Source organism: Salvelinus sp. IW2-2015, linkage group LG20, assembly GCF_002910315.2.
Source record: "Salvelinus sp. IW2-2015 linkage group LG20, ASM291031v2, whole genome shotgun sequence".
Taxonomy (NCBI): Eukaryota; Metazoa; Chordata; class Actinopteri; order Salmoniformes; family Salmonidae; genus Salvelinus; species Salvelinus sp. IW2-2015.
The window spans coordinates 55143615-55168922 of NC_036860.1; the positions used below are offsets into that span (position 1 = coordinate 55143615).

The window sequence follows — 25308 nt, forward strand, 5'->3', positions numbered from 1 at the left end:
GCAATTGTGCAATAGGAATTGAGCCCTGCCTGGAAATACAAGCTCCTCTACAGTTAACTAAAACATTTCCGACATGTAGACTATTTCTCTGTTTCTGAAACATAAATGAGGCTGTTTAGCCGCTGTGTTGATCATGCGATTAAAATTGATCAACATAATCCATGGCATATTCATTGCAACTGTAACCAGAAGAGTTCAACTCGAGACACTTTAATACTCAGGAAAACATACATACAGTGTACACACAGAGACAGGTTTGTTCCTATTTTTCTCCTTTACCTATAGGATGGATTACATCTTGCTTGTATGACATCTCCTAAAATCTTCGTGTGTAGCTGATCAACACTTCGAAATACAACATCGAATCATTATCTTGAAGGGGAGACAGAGTACGAAGAAGTCTGAAATCCCCTTTGAGTATCCTGAAAGAAATACAGCACTGTTCGAAATCGTTTCTTCTGACCTTATATGGCTGTGTGGGTGCAGTTCTCTCATACATTTGGCAACTGGCCAGATCCTCAGATTACTGATGTTTGCCAACCCGTTTAAAGTCTATCAACTGTAGCCCTGCAACTAGACGACTGGACTGAATGTGCCATGTTTCTTCGCTCTGTCGTTTCAATTTTGCTGTAGCCTACACTTTTACAAACACACCAGTTGAAGTCATATTTCTTGCGCACCATTGATACATTTCCAGTGTGTAAACAGAGACCTGTGTGTGGGAAACTGCAGCTCTTTCTTGCGAATGACTACCTCGCCCAGCAATGGCGAAGCAACTTAACCAACACACAGTGATCTCCTTTGTCTGTGAAGAAGCCATTTTGAAATTGAGAACAACAGCAGACAGAAGCCATTAAACGAAAGTACATATGAAAGGTCGTTTTTGGACAAGGGGGAGCAATGAGAGGTCTACCAGATACATTTTACCCCTAAAAGCATTTGTTCCCTATAARACATCTTTCTCTTGGATTACATGTTTTAATTAACTGTAAGTTTATTATTAGCATCTAATTCCAACAACATGTCACAATTTAATGTTACAATATAATAGTTGTTAATGAGATCAATTTAGGCAAATCCCTCTTTGGTGAACCTGTCCTAAAACAATCAAATGTAACATTACTGTTGTGTAGAACTAATACATTGAGACAGATCAAAATCCATTACCTTTAAAATGACAAGATTTCCATGGCAGTAGGTTATGTCGTTTAGGTTTATTTTTGATATCTTAAATTCGAGGGTGAGGGATTTGACTGCAATCCTGTCATCAGGAAGAGAGAGGGGAGCTGGTTTGCATAATGCACTTACTGATGCTGCTTGAAGATTTTCAGCATTTGTTATTCGTTGGTCAAATAGCAGTCAAGACTAAGTCAAAAGCCTTCAATAGACATAGTTTTGGGCTAATTGTTTTCTTCCTTTTTAGGAGTTGCATCCCCACTCATCCTTTAAACCACTATAAGAGGATCCGAAGATGGGAATAAGAATGTTCAATTTCCCCCTGCATTTAGGCCTGATAAATGTATTTCCTCACAATATTAAGGTAAATATTTTCATTAGAGTTTCATTTTTCATCTTCTTCCAGTTGGATTCAATGTCTATGTAGTGAGCCTTTGAGGATACCAATAAGTGTAGGATTGTTTCTGGAATTCTACAGAAATTTAAATATGCCCATGAAACAACATCAGGTACATTATACCCTCACATTTGTTCTGTCTATTGTCCAAATGTATAGCCTACTGCTTACTATGAGCTATTACAAAACATGCATAATTTGACACATTTAGTGCACGAGCCATCATTTGAAAGAAGAATACTTACTGACCTTCATGGTATTAAACGTCTCTGTTGTGTAACTAGATGGTGTACCATGTGAAAGATGAGAAGCAACCACTCTTTAATGTAGAACAAGTGAAGGGGGTTAGTTGAGTACCAACAGCCAATTTCCAGTTATAAATGATTCAGCAGTTTTGCTAAAGGCCATTTGCTCTCTGGCCTGCTTTATGTGCTGACATTAGATGAGCAAATATACTTAGCCTCTGATGGATATAGTTAAAACAGTATGCAAATTAATGTATTGAAAAGAGTTGGCAATTCTACTGACACCATTACTCCAAAATGATCAAGTCAATAAAAATAACAGAATAGTGATACTTTAATAACAATAAGTTCACATTTCCTACATATACAAAAGGTAACACAATTTAACTTATACATGCTATAAATCATACATGGCCATTTACAGTGCAATGTCAACAAAATGCCATTACACAATTTCATTATACATTTACTGTGCTTTTCTTCATAACAACTTCAAACTACAAGCTGTTTATTCACTATACGTTTTTCTTTTTACTTTAGAATACAAAATAATTTTATATGGGTGTGCCATGACCTAGTTAGGACAAAGATGGATTCCAAGCAGAGGAGGAAAAAGGTTAAAAATGTCAAAGGGATAACATCCAGTATTTTATCTTCCTTCTTCATCCTGTCAATGGGGAATCATTGTTATTTATCATAGTCCAGAAAGAGATGAGGAAATAAAGTATAAGATCCCTTTGAAACAAAGGAAACCCATATTGGCCATTGAGTCCCATTTCAGGAAAATGGCTGCTGAGAGCGCGCCCAGCCCCCTCTCTCTGCTCTCTGTTGAAAGATTCCTCAGCCGTGCCTCTAATAGCAGAAGCTAAAATGGTGCTTCGCTCTGATTGGCCGGTGGAACTGCTAACGTTAACCAGCCAATTACCCAAGCACTGCAAAATATATCAAGCAATGGATGGYACATCTCCTCAGCCAACATAACACAAAATATCAAAAAGACAATGAAACCGATTAATAATGCAAAACATGTCGGTTAAAATAAACAGTTACTTTAAAATGTACCCATATTTGGCCGTTGAATATTATACGGGTATTACAGACAATGTGTGTATAAGTTATAATGTAGGCCTAGTCTATAGTCTCAAAATGTATTTAATTTATGTTTTATTTATGTAATATATTGTAAACAGACCCAACATATTTCCTGAGAATTTCCCATAAGCACAGCTCTAGGGTCAGGTTTAATATCCTAAGGCTAACGTTTTCAATCAGGAATTAAAACGTTATAATGACCCTAGATCTGTGCTTAGAYAGAACTTGCGTCGACCTATGTCCATCTTGTTTGCTCTTTGAGTAAAAGTAAGCGGTAGATTCAACACTTATTTCATGCCCAATGTGCGAGCTAAAAAGCCACTATACAACAACTTCAAATATTTACATTTAAATGCAATACATATCTTGATTTATTAATGTGTTGGGTGTTTAAAATGGTCCAATAATATTACAAAATGTACGCATATGTAAAGAACCTCAAATCGAAAGTGCGAATGGTATGAGGGGTAGCGAAGCTCAATACTATTGTGAGAGAGACAGAAACCCCAGACTGGAGGCACAATATGTGTTGGCTCGCAAAAAGGGAGGCAGTATTCTTTGAATCATGTAATGTAATCAGTAAGATAAATTATCTCGCCGTTTGATTATTAAAATAAAGTTCGATCGGACAAAACATGTCCAAGCCAGGGGAAAGAAACAGACTAAACGAAGACCATGGCAGAAAGCAGAGTTCAAGTAAGCTTGCTCTTTTTTTCCTTCCTCTGTAATGTCTGTTTCTGTAACTGGGATACGCTTGTAATCCCCGTTTTCCTCCTCATAGTATTTGCAAAGCTATCGCTACAATGTAACCTAACGAGTGTTTGTGCGCAAGTCTGTGTTGCTCTCATCTTCTTGACATTTCTACACAGGTTTGGCAAACGGCATGGACAACCACCATCCCGTTTGCAGTTCGGGGGAGARACGAAGTCACCATTGTAGAAGTTACAAGTTGATTATTGACCCAGCGTTGAAAAAGGGATCGCACAAATTGTATCGCTATGATGGAACGACTTTTAACATGCCGGTAAGTGTTACATCCGTATTCGAAAAGAGAAACACTTAGCTACATTGTTGCAGTGTTTGCCTCAACGATTGATACGTTACTTTCTGCACATGACACAGTGCATCAGAAGTGTCACTATCCCGTCGTTAAACGCAGTCAAAGGTTTATCCAAACAATTCCCAAAACGAACCTTTTTCATGAATGTAGTGGTTGGTGTCTGGTGTAAACCCCGTCTTGATCGGCATTCGGGGCGTCATATTCTTCCTGCTTGTCAGAACTTCTGGAATAGTTACATTTTATCGTTCTACAGAACCCTGGGATGCCACCAGTGGATATCGTCCGAGACCCGAGAATCGGTCGTCTATGGACGAAGTACAAGGAGACGGATCTCCCAGTTCCGAAGTTTAAGGTAGGGTAATCAGTCACACCCCCTCTCAGATCTTAACTAAATGTGCCATGCTTTTTATGTTTTGGGGTTATAGCCTTTCTAAGGTTCCGAAGTTTTAAGTAGCCTGACACACCCCCTCGACATTGTTGATGGAGTGTCATGCTTTTTATTTAGGATGTAGTTCTCCAGACAGGCAACACATGCTAAGCTATTATCCCTTACAGCATGAACACAGTTTGGATGTTGTATGTCAAGACTATTCTATCGTGGTTATTTGGTTTCTCAAAATGTAAACTGCAGATGTTCAAAAATWTTATATTTAATCGGGCATAGGCTACGTAAAAACATTTTTGTTGGTCACATTGCAGCCTGGAATTCASGTTTCAACGGCTTCTGGATAAATGTGATGTAGTCTAAATACATGTAACATTCATCATTTAATGTAACTATTTTCTTTCTCCAGATTGATGAATGTTACATCGGCCGCGTGCCTCCCAAGGAGGTGACGTTTGCGAGGCTGAACGATAAYATCAGAGAAGGTTTTTTGACTGACATGTGCAAGAAATTTGGGGACATAGAAGAGGTGGAAATTCTATACAATCCGAAGAACAAAAAGCATTTGGGAATAGCCAAAGTTGTTTTTGGAACTGTAAAAGCAGCCAAGGATGCTGTCCAGACTCTTCACAACACGTCAGTTATGGGCAACATCATCCACCTGGAGCTGGATCCTAAAGGTAATACATCTTTACATGGGCTATATATATATATATATGTGTGAGTATTTATAAATAATGTGCAATTCATTCTCAGTTGTAGAAACAACATTTATGCATACTTGAAAACTTGATCTTTTATTTATAAAACGTCCCTAATTTCATCTTTGGAGGACAACATTTAGTCACGTGTATAGCCTACGTTTACGGTGGTTGCTTGGTAACCAGAGCACTTTCATCTGAATGTAAGTGCGATTTACCCACGAGCCCACAAGCATCAATAGSGTGTGCAAACTGCAGAACGGGGTTTTCCCGACATGAATAAGGATAAAACGCAGTTTGGTTTGGTTTATTTGATTTATATCCAATTATGGCAGTCATCATTGAATTAGTTATAGCTGTTTAATTATTTATGTGCCTGTAATAAACGCCTATAATAGAATTATGCTTGAATTACTTAGGATTTTTTGAATAATTCTATAGCAACTTTATATCCGAAATATATTTTTTCTTGATTTCAGCCTATCATTAAACAATATTTTACTTGTTGACATTGGCTGCATTTTACCATGTTAATATTTACCATGTTAATATATTTGTCTGTAGCCATTAACATCAGTAATGAAGGACTTTCGCCTATTTCCCCGGCTAAATGGAATATCGTGTATCATATTTAGAATTTACTCGTATCATGACGCTGTAAGTTTTTTTGCAGTTTTTTTGCAGTGTTCAAAATAATTGGGAACTCGGACATTTCCAACATCAGTGCGTTCAAGACAACTGGGAACTCTGGGGGGGGGGGGGAAAGAACTCGACCTGGGAAAAAATCGTTTTGAATGGTCATCTTTCTAGAGCTCTGACTTTCCGACCTGAAGATCACTGACTTCATGAGTTCCTAATTGTCTTGGAAGCACCACTATTCTCTTAATCTCTTAAATAGACAGTGGTTCCTCTTACATCAGCAGAGGGTCATAGGGAAAGTGCTCAGTGCCGCATTTCATTTAAACTGGTAGCCTATATAATGAGAGGCTGGAGATCAAGCAGAAAATCTAAGGCCTACTGAGTACCAATTTATCATTATAATTTCACCTGCCTGCAATAGTACGCATATATCGGTGACATTGATTTACCATATGCAGATTTTAAATGTACAACTTAAATTAAATGTCACTAGAACATTTGCCTTGTGGAAAACTCCACATGCAGTTTTATTTTATATTTAATAATATACCACACATTATTGTGTATTTATTGCTGTGAATGATGTTCTTACACACCTCTAAGGTCAGCCTGGCCTCATAGACTAGACATAACACAGTAAATGAAAATCCAGGACACTCAAATTAGTATAATATGTTACTTTTGGTATGGTTACATAAGACAGGAGGTTACTTAAKGCAAAAACGAAAGGAGGGTGGTTRGTTGGGCGTAAAATGCGAAGGTCTAGCAACCCAAAGGTTGCGTGTTTGAACCTCATCACCGACAACATTAGTATTTTAGCTAATTAGCAACTTTGCACCTACTTAGCATGTTAGCAACCTAGCTAACGTTAGCCACAACAAGTTGGAATTTGTAACATACCATACATATTGCAAATTCGTAACATATTGTACGAATTGCATTTGTAACATCATACAAATTGTAATTTGTAACATATCATATGAATTATAATTCATTATTGCTTCTGTGACAGCATGGGCAGTGCCATTGAGGCAATCTCCATTTTGAAGTAGTACATTTTCTTCTTCACAATTGGCTGATCCTGCCTGATGACCCGGTTGGACATGAATCCAACATGGTCACCAAGAGGGACCAGCCAATGAGGTTGGGAGTCTCACCCAATTGACTACATTAAAATGGTGGAAGCCCTCCATTACGCTGCCCATGCAAATACTGCCTTTTGGCCACTAGAGACCTCTATCATTCTCTATGTTCTTAACATACAGTATCATACGAAATAGATGATGGACATCCACAAATTTCACACAACCATATCATACAAATTTTAGTGCCCCGGATTTGCATTTACTATGAGTCTAGTTATTATATATTTCACTTATYGAACCATATCTTAACCTTATCCATCCAGGTGAGAATCGCCTTAGGTACTTCCAGCTACTGTTGAATGGCACCTTCACCCCTCGGACACTTCCGGTGGGAGGAGAGGAGGCCAGACAAGTGTCCCCTCGTAGCCTTGCAGAGGCTCTTCTGGTAAGACCACCACTTTTATGTTGGATGTTTAGTAGCACTATGTTATGTTGTATTTGAGACAATTTGCAAGTGTTCCAAAACAGGCTCACAGGAAAGGTAAGCGTGTTTAATTTGTCTGAACATTCTATTTGATTTACCTTTTCATGTTTGCATAACTACTCTTTCTGCAGTGCCAACTGATAGTCAAGGCCCTGGCCTAGTCCCTTGAACAGATTGTAAAGTTCTGCGCATAAGCCTGGTTCTCTCGGCTTTAAGGAGCTTTGCATTATTGAAAATGAAAAGTGTCCCATAGTCAACTGCAGACCAGCCATTATGAGTTTATTGTATGTCATCAGAAAGGTATTTCAGATGAAGACATAGTTAAGTTAGTAGTTTTTCCAGCTTCAAAGGTTTGTTTGGTGAAAAATGTTGCCCCATTCCTGAATCATTGTTACTGCGCTGTACTCCAGTGAGTCTCTGTGACCCCCAGCCAATATAAGCTGACACCCTTATCTCTAATCCAGTTTATTAGTGCAGCAGGTGGTAAAATGGGGCCCAGGAAGGAATGTTGTCTAGAACCTCTGCCTGCCTGCAGAGGAAAGGGGCAGAGCTGTTGTAAGCCTGCCTTTGAGCCATAGCCTTACTGCACAGCTTCTCCTGCAAGCAATACTCGGCTGTCTTCAGCGGTTTGAATTCATGCATATTGGGAAGTGTCGCAAAAACTAAAATCTGACCCTACATTTTTAGATATAATTATTGGCCTGTTAATTAAGTTAAATCATAACAGTTGCTGTGTGCTCAAGATGCATGAGGTTGCATTATTTTCATTTTAAAACCTGAAMTTGATTGTGACATTAAATGGGCAATGTAGCCATGCTGATGGATGTTATATAGGTTTCAGCAGTTGAATGTATGAAGTGCCTTCTATGAGTGTGTTTCCTAAGCAGAGTTTGGTGTGTCCCTCCCCAGGCCTGTGAGCCCCTGCGCCGGCTCTCTGAAAGCAGCTCGTCTGCTGCAGTGGGAGGCATAGTGACCCCCAGCAGCACCGCCTCCAACACCACCCCTCTGTCCCAGGATACRGCCTACTCTAGCCTAAGGCAAGACACTCCGCAGTCCCAGGGCACCCCTCACACCCCGCGCCAGACCAGTACACCCTTCTCTCAGGACTCCAACTATTCCAGCAGGCAGGCCACCCCAGCCTACCAGTCTAGCCGGGCCGAARGCTCTGGAGGCTACAAGTCTCGCAGACACGAGAGCAAGTTCCARGATGCCTATAACCGGAGACCGGAGAGACGTTATGTCCATGGCACTGGGGGATCAGGATCCTCCTCCTACCGAGGCAACTCTGAACAGTCTGCCTTCAAGCAGCACCAACCTGCCCCACCTGAACCCCCTCCCTCTGCCTCATCCTTTGCCCACACACCACCTCCCCCTAGCAGTGCCAGCTTTAAGTCTGCCTTTTCCCCCTACCAGCAGGCCTCAATGCCCCTTGCGTTCCCCCCCTCAGAATCTCTGTTCCACCAGCCTGTCCAGCGGGAGGCAGAGTACCGGAGGCACACCATGGCCCCTGCCACTGACTTCAAGCCAGTCAAGAACAAGCCAGCTACTCCACCCATTCCAGAACCCCCACCTGAACCCAAGGCCCACCCCAGCACCCCCCCTGCCCTGACACCAAAGCACTGCCCCCCCTCCCCTGGCACCCCCACCCTGGAGTCAGAGCGAAATAGCCTGGACTCCCGTATTGAGATGCTTCTGAAGGAGAAAAGGACAAAGCTTCCCTTCCTTCCTGGAGGCGACTCATCAGACACTGATGTGCGTATGGTCTGTAGCCCCATCTCCTCCTCTTCCTCTCAGCTGTCCCCCATCCCTCCTTATGGGGGCACCCACACCTCTCGACCCTCTAGCACGGGCCTGGAGGACGTCAGCCCTACGCCCCTGCCTGACTCCGATGATGAGGAGCCCATCCTTGTAACAGGCTCGCTCCTCAAGGGAGTCAGCTCTCCAGACCATCTCCATGGGAAGAACGCCAGTGACTTGAAGGATGGTCGCCTCGGAAACCACACACCCACAGACAAAATGGAGGTAAGAACCAACAGTATCATCCTTACTTTGGGTAGATGCTATGTTTAAAAAGTGGGAGATGGAAAYGGGGAACAGATACTCCATTCCATACATGACACGTTATTGGCCACATTAGTAGTATTGCTGTGGAGATGTCTGCTTGCAGCCGGATCTATTTGGCAGCTACAGAGGGGGCACCGGAAGTAAACAGGCTTCAGTGTCTGATAGTAAGCCTGCACTTTCTCTTTTGTTTCATTCTTCTGTCTGTATACTACAAGAGGAAATGGTTTATTCTGGTTTCACAGCAAACAGTGACCAAAACAGTGACAGTTTTTATGGGTCTGTTCCAAACATGGTGACGTTATCAACAACATACCGTGAGTGACACAGAACATTAGTGTTTTCCCCCTGCCATCAGAACTAGTTGCCTCATAAAGATATACACTTTATACACTCGYCATGTACTTTGAAATCTGTTTCCATGGTCTTTCTGTTTGAATGGCTTTGTGTTTGCAAGCCATGTATTAATCMTTTTGCAATAGATTCAAAGCTCGTAGTTGCTAGTTAATTCTCTACCTGGCACAATAACAAATTTCATCCAAATCTCCAAACTGGGGACATGCATCAGAGAAACATCAAGCAAAGTTTTAACCTGACCCCAGATCAATTTGACAGGCAAAGTAAGTGGCAGTACAATTTTAGGGCATAATAATTTTAGGGCACCTCTGTTGTTTCAAATAATATTTGATAGTATTTGATTAAAAAAAAAACTTTTGGAAGTAACTCTTCTGTTGATGTGTAAATGGTTATTTTCCTCATGTTTGGTACTAYTCACTGTTTGTAACTAGCCTGTGCCCTGGTAATAGGAGGCCCACACCCAGGGCTGTGACTGGGAAACCTGACTCATTCTTCTGTTGGGGAATAGAAAACACTTTCACTTCCTCTTTCTAACACTCATGGGAGGAGTTACCAGGGTGGCTGTTAGCTCCATTCAACACTCAACTCACCACTTCCTGGTTCTGTTGAGCCTGACAATCCGGATTGGCTCACATCCCTGTATATTTTATGTTATCACAAAGCAAACATTTCAATAATATGGGCAGTTTGGCACACACAGGCTGCTCCCCAGGCTTTTTCAGTCTTTGTGGTTTTGATTGTTTTATGAATCCTGATTTCATTGCCACCCAGATATGATTTATCAATGAAAGCTAAGTTGTTACTGAATCTATGACCATAACCTGGTTGTCTGCGATATAGTTTTTTTTGTTAGTTTCACACAGCTATTCAAGGACATTAAATCAACAGTTGTGTTTTTTGTAGCCAAGAATCATGTATATATTTGATTAAACTTGTGCTAACACTTGAGCTGAAAGTATTTAGACTTGGCTCATCCTTCAAATAATAATTATTATGTTTATTTTTTATTTTTACAATTATATTTAACTAAGCAGGTCAATTAAGAACGAATTCTTATTTACAATGACGGCCTACATCGGCCAAACCCGGTGTATGTCGGTGTAATTAACTGTTCATGATTTGAAAGATTAGGAAATAACCACATGCTGCTAAATTCTAATAGTGCCTTTTTAGACACTAATATCAAGGTTAGTGTTAGACAGCCTGTGTTTGGAATTTAAAGAAGGGKCTGGCAGAGTTTGCTATTTATTATGATATTATAGGGATTTGTACAGAAGCTAGAAACTTTGCTCATTATGTGGATGCTTCCTATATGACTATCAGGTCATGTAGTGTAGAGAGATGTCCTGACACCTTGTCTTCTCTCTCCCACACAGAGCCATCAGTCCTCTGGGGAAGACATGGAGATCTCGGACGAGGACGACATGCCAGGCACGCCCACGCACGGTGGCGACTGTGTCAAGGGAATTGTGGTCAACTCTGCTGTGTCCCCCATGCAGTCCATGCCCCTCCCACCCCCCGGCTTCCCCCCTCTACCTCCTCAAGCGGGCTTCGGTCTTCCACACCACCTCTCTGCTGTCCCAGGCTCACACCTGGCACCTGGAGTTCCACACCCCATGCTGCCTCACCTCTACCCCCATGGCATGGTGCCTATGATGCAGATGGAGCTGATGAGCTGCCTGCCTCAGTGGGGYAGCGTTCACATGTCCTTCCAGATGCAGACCCAAATGCTGAGTCGCATGGCCCAGACCCGGGGTCCCTACCCCTACCCACACTTCATGACCGCAGGAGGGGCGGCTGCAGCCGGGTCAGCAGCCATGCAGTTTGGCGGTCCCTACCCACCCTTGTCAATGAGTAGCACCCCAGCTGCCAGTGCAGGGGGCCACAGGCAGCAACCCTGGCCCCACCCCAGCATCCCCAAGTTCAATCCTGCTGTTCCTCCACCGGGCTACGAGGCTAAGGAAGACCCTCACAAGGCCACCGTGGAAGGGGTGCTGCTGGTCATCGTCAAGGAGCTGAAGGCCATCATGAAGAGGGACCTCAACCGTAAGATGGTGGAGGTGGTGGCCTTTAGGGCCTTTGACGAGTGGTGGGATAAGAAAGAACACTCAGCCAAGGTGAGTCATTCTCCTATCTAGTCTCACTACAGTCTCATGTGAGCGTGTTTGTCAATTCTGAGATTATGTGGAATATTTCATGAAGCACAAATCGAATCCAATTTTTTCATTGCATGCACATTTTTAGCAGATGTTATTATGGGTGTAGCGAAATGCTTAAGTTCCTAGCTAGTGTAGTAATATCTAACAATACTCACAAGAATGGAATGAAGAAATATATAAATATTAGGATGAGCAATGTTGGAGTCCGGAGTATAAATATATACACAGTACCAGTCAAAAGTTTGAACACACCTACTTATTCAAGGGTTTTTCTTTATTTTTTGTAGAATTGTAGAATAATAGTGAAGACATCAAAACGATGAAATAACACATAAGGAATCATGTTGTAACCAAATCAAAATCTATTTTAGATTCTTCAAAGTAGCTACCCTTTGCCTTGATGACAGCTTTGCACACTCTTGACATTCTCTCAACTAGCTTCACCWGGAAWGCTTTTCCAACAGTCTTAAAAGAGTTCCCATATGCTGAGCACTTGTTGGCTGCTTTTCCTTCACTCTGCGGTCCAACTCATCCCAAACCATCTCAATTGGGTGAGGTCGGGTGATTATGGAGGCCAGGTCATCTAATGCAGCACTCCATCACTCTCCTTCTTGGTCAAATAGCCCTTATACAGCCTGGAGGTGTGTTGGGTCATTGTCCTGTTGAAAAACAAATGATAGTGGGACAAACCAGATGGGAAGGCGTATCGCTGCAGAATGCTGTGGTAGCCATGCTGGTTAAGTGTGCCTTCAATTCTAAATAAATCACTGACAGTGTCACCAGCATAGCACCATCACACCATCTCCTCCATGCTTCACGGTGGGAACCACACATGCGGAGATCATCCGTTCACCTACTATGCATCTCACAAAGACACGGCGGTTGGAACCTAAAATCTCTAATTTGGACTCATCAGACCACCGGTCTAATGTCCATTACTTGTGTTTCTTGGCCCAAGTAAGTCTCTACTTCTTATTGGTGTCCTTTAGTAGTGGTTTCTTTTCAGCAATTTGACCTTGAAGGCCTGATTCACACAGTCTGCTATGAACAGTTGTTGAGATGTGTCTGTTACTTGAACTCATTTACCAAATAGGGCTATCTTCTGGACACTACCGGTCAAAAGTTTAAGAACACCTACTCATTCAAGGGTTTTTCTTTATTTTTACTATTTTATATATTGTAGAATAATAGTGAAGATATCAAAACTATGAAATAACATATGGAATCATGTAGTAACCAAAAAAGTGTTAAACAAATCAAAATATATTTTATATTTTATGTTCTTCAAATAGCCACCCTTTGCCTTGATGACAGCTTTGCACACTCTTGGCAGTCTTTCAACCAGCTTCATCTGGAATGCTTTTCCAACCGTCTTGAAGGAGTTTCCACATATGCTGAGCACTTGTTGGCTGCTTTTCCTTCACGGCCCGACTTATCTCAAAACATCTCAATTTGGTTGAGGTCAGGGGATTGTGGAGGACAGGTCATCTGATACAGCACTCCATCACTCTCCCTCTTGGTCAAATAGCCCTTACAAAGCCTGGAGGTGTGTTGGGTCATTGTCCTGTTGAAAAACAAATGATAGTCCCACTAAGCACAAACCAGATGGGATGGCATATCGCTGCAGAATGCTGTGGTAGCCATGCTGGTTAAGTGTGCCTTGAATTSTAAATAAATCACAAACAGGGTCACAAGCAAAGCACCGCCACACAATAGCACCTTCTCCTCCATGCTTTACGGTGGGAAATACACATGTGGAGATTCTCTGTTCACCCACACCGTGTCACACAAAGACATGGTTGGAACCAAAAATCTCCAATTTGGACTCCAGACCAAAGTACAAATTTCCACCGGTCTGATGTCCATTGCTCGTATTTCTTGGCCCMAAACAAGTCTCTTCTTTTTATTGGTGTCCTTTAGTAGTGGTTTCTTTGCAGCAAATCAACCATGAAGGCCTGGTTCAYGCAGTCTCCTCTGAACAGTTGATATTGTGATGTGTCTGTTACTTGAACTCWGAAGCATTTATTTGGGCTGCAATTTCTGAGGCTGGTAAATCTAATGAACTTCTCCTCTGCAGCAGAGGTAACTCTGGGTCTTCCATTCCTGTGGCGGTCCTCATGACAGCCAGTTTCATCACAGCGCTTGATGGCTTTTCGACTGCACTTGAAGAAACTTTCAAAGTTCTTGAAATGTTCTGTATTGACTGACCTTCATGTCTTAAAGTAATGATGGACTRTAATTTCTCTTTGCTTATTTGAGCTGTTCTTGCCATAATATGGACTTGGTCTTTTACCAAATAAGGCTATCTTCTGTATATCCCCATACCTTGTCACAACATAACTGATTGGCTAAAACGCAGTAAGAAGGAAAGAAATTCCACAAATGAACTTTTAAGAAGGAACACCTGTTAATTGAAATGCATTCCTGGTGTCTATCTCATGAAGCTGGTTGACAGAATGCAAAGAGTGTGCAAAGCTGTCATCAAGGCAAAGGGTGGCTATTTGAAGAATATAAAATACATTTTGATTTGTTTAACTTTTTCGGTTACTACATGATTCCATATGTGTTATTTCATAGTTTTGATGTCTTCACTATTACACGGAACCCAAACCGGCTGTGTGCATGCGCCATCGTGCATACATTTATTTTGTCCCCCCACACCAAACGCGATCATGACACACAGGTTAAAATATCAAAACAAACTCTGAACCAATTGTATTCATTTGGGGACAGGTCGAAAAGTATTAAACATTTATGGCAATTTAGCTAGCTAGCTTGCACTTGCTAGCTAATTTGTCCTATTTTGCTAGCTTGCTGTTGCTAGCTAATTTGTCCTGGGATATGAACATTGGAGTTGTGCATTTCAGGTAAAATAACAAGGTCCTCTTCTCCGACAATGAATCCACACATAAAACGGTCAACCGAATCGTTTCTAGTCATCTCCCCTCCTTCCAGACTTTTTCTTCTTTGAACTGATATGGTGATTGGCATCTAAACTTTCATAGTATTACTACGACGACCGACAACACAGTTCGTCTTTCAATCAACCACGTGGGTATAACCAATGAGGAGATGGCACGTGGGTATCTGCTTCTATAAACCAATGAGGAGATGGGAGAGGCAGGACTTGCACCGCGATCTGCGCCACAAATAGAACTGACTTCTATTTTAGCCCTTGGCAATGCAGATGCTCGCGAACAGTGTGGGTGCAATAATATAGATGATCTTTTTGGCCTTCCTGTGACATCGGGTGCTGTAGTTATCCTAGAGGCAGCAGTGTGTCCCCGGTAATGCGTTAGGCAGACCGCACCACCCTCTGGAGAGCCCTAAGTTTGCGGGCGGTGCATTTGCCATACCGGGCGGTGATACAGCCCAACAGGATGCTCTCAATGGGCCTGTAAACTTGAATAATATAGATTTCTAAAATTATTTTTCAAGGCTCGCTCACACGATGTGAGCGTGTAGTCAGGGTATTATTCTACAATGTAGAAAATAGTATAAATAAAGAAACTGTATGTGATGGGATGTATAGAATATTTACTACAGTTGAAATCGGAAGTTTACATACACCTTAGCCAAATACATTTAAACTCAGTTTTTCACAAATCCTGAAATGTAATCCTAGTAAAAAAGTGGTTGTTTTGAGTCAGTTAGGATCACCACTTTATTTTAAGAATGTGAATGTCAGAATAATAGTAGATGATTTATTTCAGCTTTTATTTCTTTCATCACATTCCCAGTGGGTCAGAAGTTTACATACACTCAATTAGTATTTGTAGCATTGCCTTTAAATTGTTTAACTTGGGTCAAACGTTTCGGTAGCCTTTCACAAGCTTCCCATAATAAGTTGGGTGAATTTTGGCCCATTCCTCCTGACAGAGCTGGTGTAACTGAGTCAGGTTTGTAGGCTCCTTGCTCGCACATGCTTTTTCAGTTCTTCCACAAATGTCTATAGGATGAGGTCAGGGCTTTGTGATGGCCACTCCAATACCTTGACTTGTTGTCATTAAGCCATTTTGCCACACTTGGAAGTATGCTTGGGGTCATTGTCCATTTGAAAGACCCATTTGCAACCAAGCTTTAATTTCCTGACCGATGTTGCTTCAATATATCCACATATTCCCTGCCTCATGATGCCATCTATTTTGTGAAGTGCACCAGTCCCTCTGCAGCAAAGCATCCGCACAACATGATGCTGCCACCCCCGTGCTTCAGGTTGATGGTGTTCTTTGGCTTGCAAGCATCCCACTGTTTCCTCCAGACATAACAATGGTCATTATGGCCAAACAGTTCTATTTTTGTTTCATCAGACCAAGGATATTTCTCCAAAAATCTTTGTCCCCATGTGCAGTTGCAAGCGTAGCTTGGCTTTTTTATGGCGGTTTTGAAGCAGTGGCTTCTTCCTTGCTGAGCGGCCTTTCAGGTTATGTCGATATAGGACTCATTTTACTGTGGATATAGATGCTTTGTACCTGCTTCCTCCAGCATCTTCACAAGTCCTTTGCTATTGATTTGCACTTTTCGCACCAAAGTACGTTCATCTCTAGAGACAGAATGCGTCTCCTTCTGAGCGGTATGACGGCTGCGTGGTTCCATGGTGTTTATACTTGCGTACTATTGTTTGTACAGATGAATGTGGTACCTTCAGGCATTTGTAAATTGCTCCCAATGATGAACCAGACTTGTGGAGGTCAACAATTTTTCTTTTTGATTTTCACATGATGTCAAGCAAAGAGTCACTGAGTTTGAAGGTGGGCCTTGAAATAAATCTATAGCTACACCTCCAATTGACTCAAATGATGTCAATTAGCCTATCAGAAGCTTCTAAAGCCATGACATAATTTTCTGGAATTGTCCAAGCTATTTAAAGGCACAGTGAACTTAGTGTATGTAAACTTCTGACCCACTGGAATTGTGATACAGTGAATTATAAGTGAAATTATAAGTGAAAATTACATGCACAAAGTAGATGTCCTGACCGACTTGCCAAAACCTATAGTTTGTTAACAAGAAATTTGTGGAGTGGTTGAAAAGTTTTAATGACTCCAACCTAAGTGTATGTAAACTTCCAACTTCAACTGTATATCTGTAGGACAGAATAGTGTATATATACAGCAATAGTTAAATAATATGGCATTGACTAAAATACAGTATATACATATGAAATTAGTAAAACAGTATGTAAAAATAATTAGTGACCAGTGTTTCATGTCTATGTACATASGGCAGCAGTCTCTAAGGTGCAGTGTTAAGTAACTGGGTGGTATCCGGTTAGCAACAGTGATTAAGTTCAGGGCAGGATACTGGGTGGAGGCCGGCTAGGGATGGTTATTCAACAGTCGGATGGCCTTGAGATAGAAGCTGTTTTTCAGTCTCTCGGTCCCAGCTTTGATGCACCTGTACTGACCTTACATTCTGGATGATAGCGGGGTGAACAGGCCGTGGCTCGGGAGGTTGATGTCCTTGATGATCTTTTTGGCCTTCCTGTGACATCGGGTGCTGTAGTTATCSTAGAGGGCAGGCAGTGTGTCCCCGGTAATGCGTTAGGCAGACCGCACCACCCTCTGGAGAGCCCTAAGTTTGCGGGCGGTGCATTTGCCATACCAGGCGGTGATACAGCCCAACAGGATGCTCTCAATGGGCCTGTAAACTTTGGGTTACCTAAAATATACTGTATCTCCCTAAAACTTTATTCTAATGGTAGAATGTGGCCATTGTTGCTTGGATACAGAAGAATGTTTTGGAGGAAGGCCTCATTTAAAACTCCTGGAATGTTTTGAATAAGAAAAGCTCAGCTAACCTTGAATTTAACCTTGAAGTTGAATGCACACTAGCTATATAATGAGTGAAGATTTATTTGAATGTGTTGAAATGATGGACACTGGTGAAAACAAGGTAGGCATATCAGAGCGATATATTTAGAGTTTGGTTAATTGAATGAGTTTGGTTAATTGAAATGGATAAAATATTTGAGTGCAAAGGACAATGCTGTGTTAACTGGCTAGGTTGTTAACAATTTAATTGTAATGACATGACTATTCTAGCCAATGATTCTCCTGCATTATTGAATTATTGAGCCAGATAGCTAACAGTCTTTCATATGAGTCCATGTTGTTGTTCATCCTCCAGGCGTCCCTGACCCCGGTGAAGGCTGGCGAGGGAAAGGAGGAGGAGAAGGAAAAGCCCAAGCCCAAAGAGACCATGGGCTCCAGTCTACTGGAGAACTGGAACAAGGGTGAGGGCCTTGGCTACGAGGGTATGGGCCTGGGCATCGGCCTCCGAGGAGCCATCCGCCTGCCCTCATTCAAGGTACCTCCAGACACTTTTAGGATTGACTAAGAATATGTCTAAAGGTCTCTGTTACTTTGGAAAATAGTTATATAATTTTATGTTTGGCAAAGTGCATTTGCCACATCCGTGGGAGAGAYTATTAATGTGTTTGTGTGTGTTCAGGTGAAGAGGAAGGACCCTCCTGATGCTGCCTCCACTGGGGACACTAAGCGAGCGCGGCCCTCCACGCCCGTGGATGATGAGCTTGAGGACATAGCAGAGCTCCCAGAAGATGTGGCCAGTGTGGACGAGGACAGCGCAGCTTCTCGGAGACGACATGCCCGGCCACTGGAGCTGGACAGTGAGGGAGAGGAGAAGGTAGAGACCTCTGGAAAGGAGGAGTCCCTCTCCGACAGGGAGGAGGAGCCTGACGAGACGGAGGTCTCTGACATGTTGTCGTCGGCCAAGGTGAGCTGTCAGTCAAATTACCTAAAAATGGCCTAGAATGGGAGATGAAGTGTTGACTACTACAACCTTCAACAGGTGCTTCATCTCATTGGGAGAAGGCAACCTGAGGCATCATACTGTAGAACCATTTTTTTATAAGAGCTTTTAACCTCTGGAATTGAACCTTTCAGGAGAGTGAAGAGGATGAGGACGAAGATGAGGCAGCCTCATCCAGTGACGGTGAATCATCTGAGTCGTCGGATGAGGGTAAATACACGCTGATGTCAATGACCGTAGTTAGTTATTTGGTTCTCTATGTGTAAACGCTGCCTCTGTAAATGTCCTATCTCTGTGTGTCTTTCTCCTCCTCACTCCTTCAGAACTTGCCAGTTCTGCATCCTCTAAAGTCGACTCTGACTCGTCTGCGACTGGGGACTCCTCCGAATATGATTCCAGTTCAGAGGAGGAGGCAGAGGAGGAGGAGGCGGCGGTAGATGTGGAGAGTCTACCGGATAAACAAGAGGACCGTGTTCGGACTTCTTCGTCCTCCTCCTCTTCATCGTCCTCATCTGAGCATGAGGTGGAGGTGGAGCCCAAGGCCCCCAGCACGCCCCTAGTTCCCCCCCCAGAGGATGAGCCCTCAGAGCTGGCTGGTTTAGATGAGGACCAGAGGCCTAGGGAGGGGCTGAAGCTCAAGCCCAACCACAGAGCCCTCAGTGAGGGGGAGGAGGCAGCGGAGCCTGGCCGGACCAGCCTGGAGGACCTCCGGCCCCCTTCACCCAAAGGAGTCCCAGGTCTTAACCCTCTCCTATTACCTAACCACAGAAGCTTCATGTTTCCGTTTCCATTTCAGATGTTGCACTGCATATTGCTTTTAACTGACAGTTTGTCTTGACATGTTGGTTGTCTTTCAGCTGAGGAGCCAGACATTGACCTGGGAGTCGCCATCCCTGTATTTAAGATGGATCCCCAGGACGATGTTACTAACCTGCGGCCGCCCACGCCAACAGGCTCCCTGGCTGACAGCGACCAGGACACTCGACCCAAGGCCCACACAGAGGACGAGGATYTCCCCTGTACGCCAGGTAGAGGGGCTCCTGCATCCCTGGAGCCCGACACAGCCCTCCCTAGATCCCTAGTAGTCCCATCTATGCACCTTCCCCCTACCCCAGCCATGGAGGGCCACTCCCTCCTGCTGCCTCCTCCCGGCCCCCTGCCGGACCTCCCCCTCCCATTTCGGGCCAGGCTGTCCACAGACGAGGATGTGCCCCGCACCCCTGGCAGGGACCTGATGGTCCGGGCAAGAGGCCTGGATAAGTCCCAGATCAGCACAGAGAACGTGCCCGTCACACCTGACGGTGATGCTCCTCTGACTGGCAGCAGCCTGGCCAGCCTCAGCTCTCCCCGCATATCCGGCAGCCCCTTCTCCTACCCTGCCCAGTCTCCTGTCCTGAGTGCAGGTATCCCCCGAACCCCCGGCAGAGATCTGACCTTCACTCCTGTCTTCCCAGACCACACAGCCCTGGCTGTTGGCCTGCCCATCCACTGGAAAGCCTCTTCAGAAAGCCCACTTTTCAAGGAGCCTCCACTCAGCACCCTGGTCAACCAGACCCTGCCCCCCGACTCCCTCCAGGGAGAGGCCTTAACCAGCGTGCCAAAAGACCTGCCTGCTGTCCCAGTCTTAGACCTCCCCGTGCCCCCTGACGCAACCCCAYCTAAGAGGAAGCCTGGGCGACCMAAGAGTAAAAAGGCTGCAGGACTGACCTCTCCTCAGACTGAGTTTATGGAGCTCTTGGTGACTCCTACCTCCATGCCCCGATCGTTGCCTCATGATGCCCAGCTCAGAGAGTTCTCTGCAGACATGGCTGCTGCAGCCGCTCTTCCTGACATCCCCAGCCGCGCTGGGCTAGACTCCTCCACGGTGGGCCTGGACTTCAGGGAAGGGGAGACGAAGCTGCATACGGTTCTGCCCCCTGACGACCGGTTCCTCCCCTATGAAGAAGAGGAGCGTGTGCAGAAGCCTGCCCGTAAGGTGCGGCGAGGGTGGGAAGAGCTGCTGCTGGCCAGCCACTCCCCCGTGACCACGCCGCCGTGGCCCCACTACKTTCCACGCTCRGAGTTTGAGGAGATGACCATCCTRTACGACATCTGGAACGACGGCATCGATGAGGAGGACATCCGGCACCTGCAGGTCACCTACGACAAGATGCTGCAGCAGGACAACGGCAACGACTGGCTCAACGACACGCTGTGGGTCCAGCACCCTCATATCCTTTACTACTGGCCGGTACTAATATTACTGCCAGTTACTGCTAGTGCATTACTAAGTGCTGTTCCTTTAGTGTCCCTTTGTTACTGGTCTTTTAGTTTTGCTCAGTCATCATGCATTTTTTTTAAAGTAGTAAATTAGAAATGCTTGCACATGGTTTTACCAACACAAGGTCTTACCTTCTCCAAAAGCCTTTTTATTCCCTTGACTCTTCCTGTACCTACCAACATCCCGGCGGTGAAGAGGAAGAGGAGGGACGATGGCATGAGGGATCACATGACTGGCTGTGCCCGTAGCGAGGGCTACTACAAGATTGACAAGAAGGACAAGATCAAATATCTCAACAGCAACAAGCACCTACTGGAGGAGGGGCCTGTAGACATGCAGGTGGGTTTTAGCAGAGGGTGGGTTTTAGCAGAGGGTGGGCTGGTGGGCTTGAGTTCAAATCATCAATGGTGTCTCTGTTCATCTGTTTGTGTCTTGATGGGTCTGTGTTTGTCTAAAGGTGAAGTAGGAGCTTGTGGAGTAGAAGCTCATCTCTTTCTCTCCCTTCCTCCATCTCTCTCTGCAGGGCATGAGTATTCCCGCACAGCCCCTAGTCTCCACCAGAGCTGGCTCTGAGCGGAGGTCTGAACAGCGCCGCCTGCTGTCCTCTTTCAGCTGTGACAGCGACCTGCTCAAGTTCAACCAGCTGAAGGTACCAAAGGCCAAACACAGCCCATACACAACTACTGTTATTTTACACTGTACGTGTGTCAATGCAATACTGTGTCACTTCAATTTGTCCTTTTTAACACTCTTCCCCAGTTCCGTAAGAAGAAGATTCGGTTCTGTAAGTCGCACATCCACGACTGGGGCTTGTTCGCAATGGAGCCAATTGCTGCTGATGAGATGGTGATTGAGTATGTGGGGCAGAACATCAGACAGGTGAGTAGAACAGGTTATGTACAGATGGGAAGCATTCTACGAATGATCCAACACCACTAACATGCACTTTGTGCCGGCTGCAAAACATCATGCCATGCAGGTGAGTGTTAAGCAGGCTGAGTATAAACCCATCCAATCCTGTGTCTAGGTGATTGCTGACATGAGGGAGAAGCGTTACGAGGACGAGGGCATCGGGAGCAGCTACATGTTCCGTGTCGACCATGACACCATCATAGACGCTACCAAGTGTGGCAACTTCGCACGCTTCATCAACCACAGCTGCAATGTAAGTGTCTCTTCTCCTCTCAAGAGCTGGAGCAAATCGTAATCAAGTCAATGTCAATGAATCAACCCAGTTTCACAGTGCTAGGCTAGCAAACACATGGATGCTAACACCACTGTGTTGTTCTTCTCAGCCCAACTGCTACGCTAAGGTGATCACAGTGGAGTCACAGAAAAAGATTGTCATCTACTCCCGACAACCCATCAATGTCAACGAGGAGATCACCTACGACTACAAGTTCCCCATCGAGGACGAGAAGATCCCCTGCTTGTGTGGGGCAGAGAACTGTAGGGGAACGTTGAACTAACGTTAGCCCCTGGCCAAGGGGCAAACCTCCCAGAAAACAACAAGCACTGTCCCAACAAACGTTGTCCCCATTCCCTGGACACACACACAGAGACGCCATGCTAAAAACACACGGACAGAAGAGGAGTGTTGGAAGAACCAGGGATGAAAACCAACCCATCTTCTGGCTACGGTGCAGCTACCTGTCTGGGACTCTTTTTATAYGCACAGATATTAACTCAAGATTGTTTACGATTCCAGGTGCTCTTTAAAACAGAACTAAACATGGGTTTTCTAATAGTCTCCCAGTGACCCTTGAATTTTCACAACGCTGTACCATCTGGCTTCCTGGTGCAGCACTCTTAATTGTCCCTCTTCCATTTAGCATGGTTCCCCTTTCTGGTCTTAGCTTGTACAGTTTTACCTACTCTTTTCATAAGCTTTATGGAGACCACGTGGTATGTAACCCCCCCCCCACACCTACATTAAGCTGCTCATTGATACTGTTGACACGCACAATGAAAACACTTGTCGCTGTGGGAGGGACACAGCCTCCCCATGGGAGACGACACTATTTTCACCATGTGGTGGTCATAGTGGCACAGACAGGAAGTAGGATTGGGGCCCTGAGAAATGGGTTTGCTGCCCAAGGAGAAGCCTGTGTGGATGCCTTCACTTGCTTAACATCCCTTTGTTTTTATAGTAAATGCAAAAAACATAATTTAAGCTACAGAATGGTTAATTCTGTCATCCACAAACGTGGATATCACTGGAGATTAATCCACACCTGCTCATACCAGCAAATAATATAGAGTATGCTGCTGTCTGTTACTTTATGCAAAATCAAGGAATATGCTTTCAGAGATTTACAAATGGTATTAAGGTTTATCCAAGTAGTTTTTCCATAATTTCTGTTTTCACTCTTCTTACCGTCTTGTCTTCCCCAAAAACACTACATGTTGCCCTCTGTAGGTCATATTGTGGAAATAGGGAATGGGGAAAAGAACGCAAGATGGGTACCGTAGAAATGTATTTACACAGTTTAACCTTTGCACCGTATTGTCATGTAGTATAGTGTTTCCAAAAGCGACCATGGGCACATAATTCCTTCCATAACAAACTTAGTTATCACTGCACAGTGAGACTGCTGATCGAAGTATACAGATTTTATTGAAACGCTTTGACTTTATGATGCCTTCACATCTCCAACATGACATCCATCCACGACCAGACTGCTTGTTGAGGTTCACATGTAGAAGGGTTATAAAACGGATTCACCACTTAAAAGACTGCCTGTCCTAGGAAACGGTTCAGATCAGTACAGCTGTACAGTACAGAATAGCGATTCAAACTCGAGTACTTTTTAGGTTTGCATACTTTTCTTCCTGAAGCTCATCCAATGCTGTCTGGAAACCAAACCGATCCCCACTGCATTTCCAGTGTTATATCTTGAGAAAAGCATTTACTCAATGCGCTATAAAGATGACAACATGACAATAATAGTAAATATAGGTGAAACCTATCTAAATGGAACTCCAATGTTCTCTATGAAAGAACACAGACTGCAATTAACAGGAATTATTTACATTATAGAGACTTTGACAAAAGCCTTGGAATGGGATGTGGCTAGAAAATAAGTCAGTTTATGAATTGAAGTTTATTGTAAGTGCCATATCCATGTGTACGCGTCTGGGGTGTTCATGACTACAAGGCAAAAGTGTTTCTGAAAGCTGCCGCTTGCAACTGTGTTAATGCGCATCCACTTATGAAATGCTGTCTATTTTCACCCGTGTGAATGTGTTTGTATTGTGTGACATGAATGTGTACGTGTGTTGTTTTCCCTCACTGGTTGGTGGTGTTGATGACAGGTTTAGGTGTCCTCACCTCATGGTGCTTTATCAGCCCTCACTGTACAGTTAGCTCAGTATTCTACTCACCATACAGAAGTGTTTCTAATCTAAAACAATTCATCAGACCTCACTCTATCAAATCATCACCACACTAACAACCTCCAATCTTCTGTTTGTGTATGTTTGTCACGTGGTTATTGTCTCTTGTCATTCAGTTTCATGAATCATTAATGTTTGTGAATGCACTAGAGGCTTGCACTTCTGCATACGCCCTCCTAGCCAATCAGAACTCTGAAGACCAAGTCATTCATTGCTTCTCATTCAGTTGGATAGCTTATACATTTGTTTAACAACCGTGATGTTTATATTGTACAGGATCACTTGTATAGAGGATCTGAAGTTTTTTTTTTTTCATCACATGGAGAATACGTAATGATGCATCTTTTCTTTTTTAAACAAAAAAGACTGAGTATTTAATGTTGTATTTTCAGGGATCCGTATAAATTTTTTTTTTTCAAGGGTTGAATTGTTTATTTAAAGCAAAGGTGCATCTTGTACAGAAAAAAAGATCTCCACTTCCCTTTGAAAGATTGTTTCTTGTAGAAACGTCTTCATTTTCTCTGCCCATTTCTTTTGTAATCTTAAAATATATAAATACTTTAACTGTGAATATATATATATATATATTTTTGTTCCTGGGGATTTGCTACAGAAATACAACTCTGAGAGATCTGTGTCAGACAGAGCTGGTGAATGTGGAGCTGGTGGCAGTATTTTCAGCTTGTGTCAAGCTTTATTTTTATTTTCTGTTGTAAATTCTATGAAAACTTGTTTGCAGTGTGGAGAAGGGGAAAAAACATTATGGTGCAGAAATGGCATAGGAATAGGGTGGAATCATCAGCCTGTTTCTCATGTCTATTACACAAAAAATGTATGAAAAAGAATAATGGGAAATAAAGGCATTTTTTTTCAAACGATTACGAGTTAATTTAACTAAATTGAATACATTACATTTCAGTGTTCGGACAGAGMAATTACTGGATGATCCAGTTTATGTACAGTAAACTGACACAGGATGTTGGATACAGGTTCCTTCATGTTGGAAACCTCAATGGAGAACACATGTATAACTTCAC

General features: G+C 43.4%; 1 protein-coding gene across 3 annotated transcripts; it reads left to right on the forward strand.

The window, feature by feature from the left end:
* Positions 1 to 168: 168 nt before the first annotated feature.
* On the forward strand, positions 169 to 25149 carry LOC111980549 (histone-lysine N-methyltransferase SETD1B-A). 3 transcript variants are annotated; one of them, XM_070449491.1, is made up of 18 exons: positions 169 to 254; positions 1424 to 1540; positions 3780 to 3934; positions 4224 to 4322; positions 4765 to 5035; positions 7104 to 7225; positions 8174 to 9286; positions 11059 to 11799; positions 17971 to 18150; positions 18295 to 18579; positions 18750 to 18825; positions 18939 to 19352; positions 19473 to 20824; positions 21047 to 21214; positions 21399 to 21524; positions 21635 to 21754; positions 21903 to 22040; positions 22171 to 25149. In XM_070449491.1, the coding sequence occupies exons 3-18, from the start codon at positions 3794 to 3796 to the stop codon at positions 22342 to 22344; spliced, it is 5520 nt and encodes a 1839-aa protein (XP_070305592.1). In that variant the 5' UTR covers positions 169 to 254; positions 1424 to 1540; positions 3780 to 3793; the 3' UTR covers positions 22345 to 25149. The 3 variants fall into 3 exon arrangements, with proteins under 3 accessions (XP_070305592.1, XP_070305591.1, XP_070305590.1); XM_070449490.1 differs by lacking the exon at positions 169 to 254 and adding an exon at positions 618 to 988; XM_070449489.1 differs by lacking the exons at positions 169 to 254; positions 1424 to 1540 and adding an exon at positions 2950 to 3606.
* Positions 25150 to 25308: the final 159 nt, after the last annotated feature.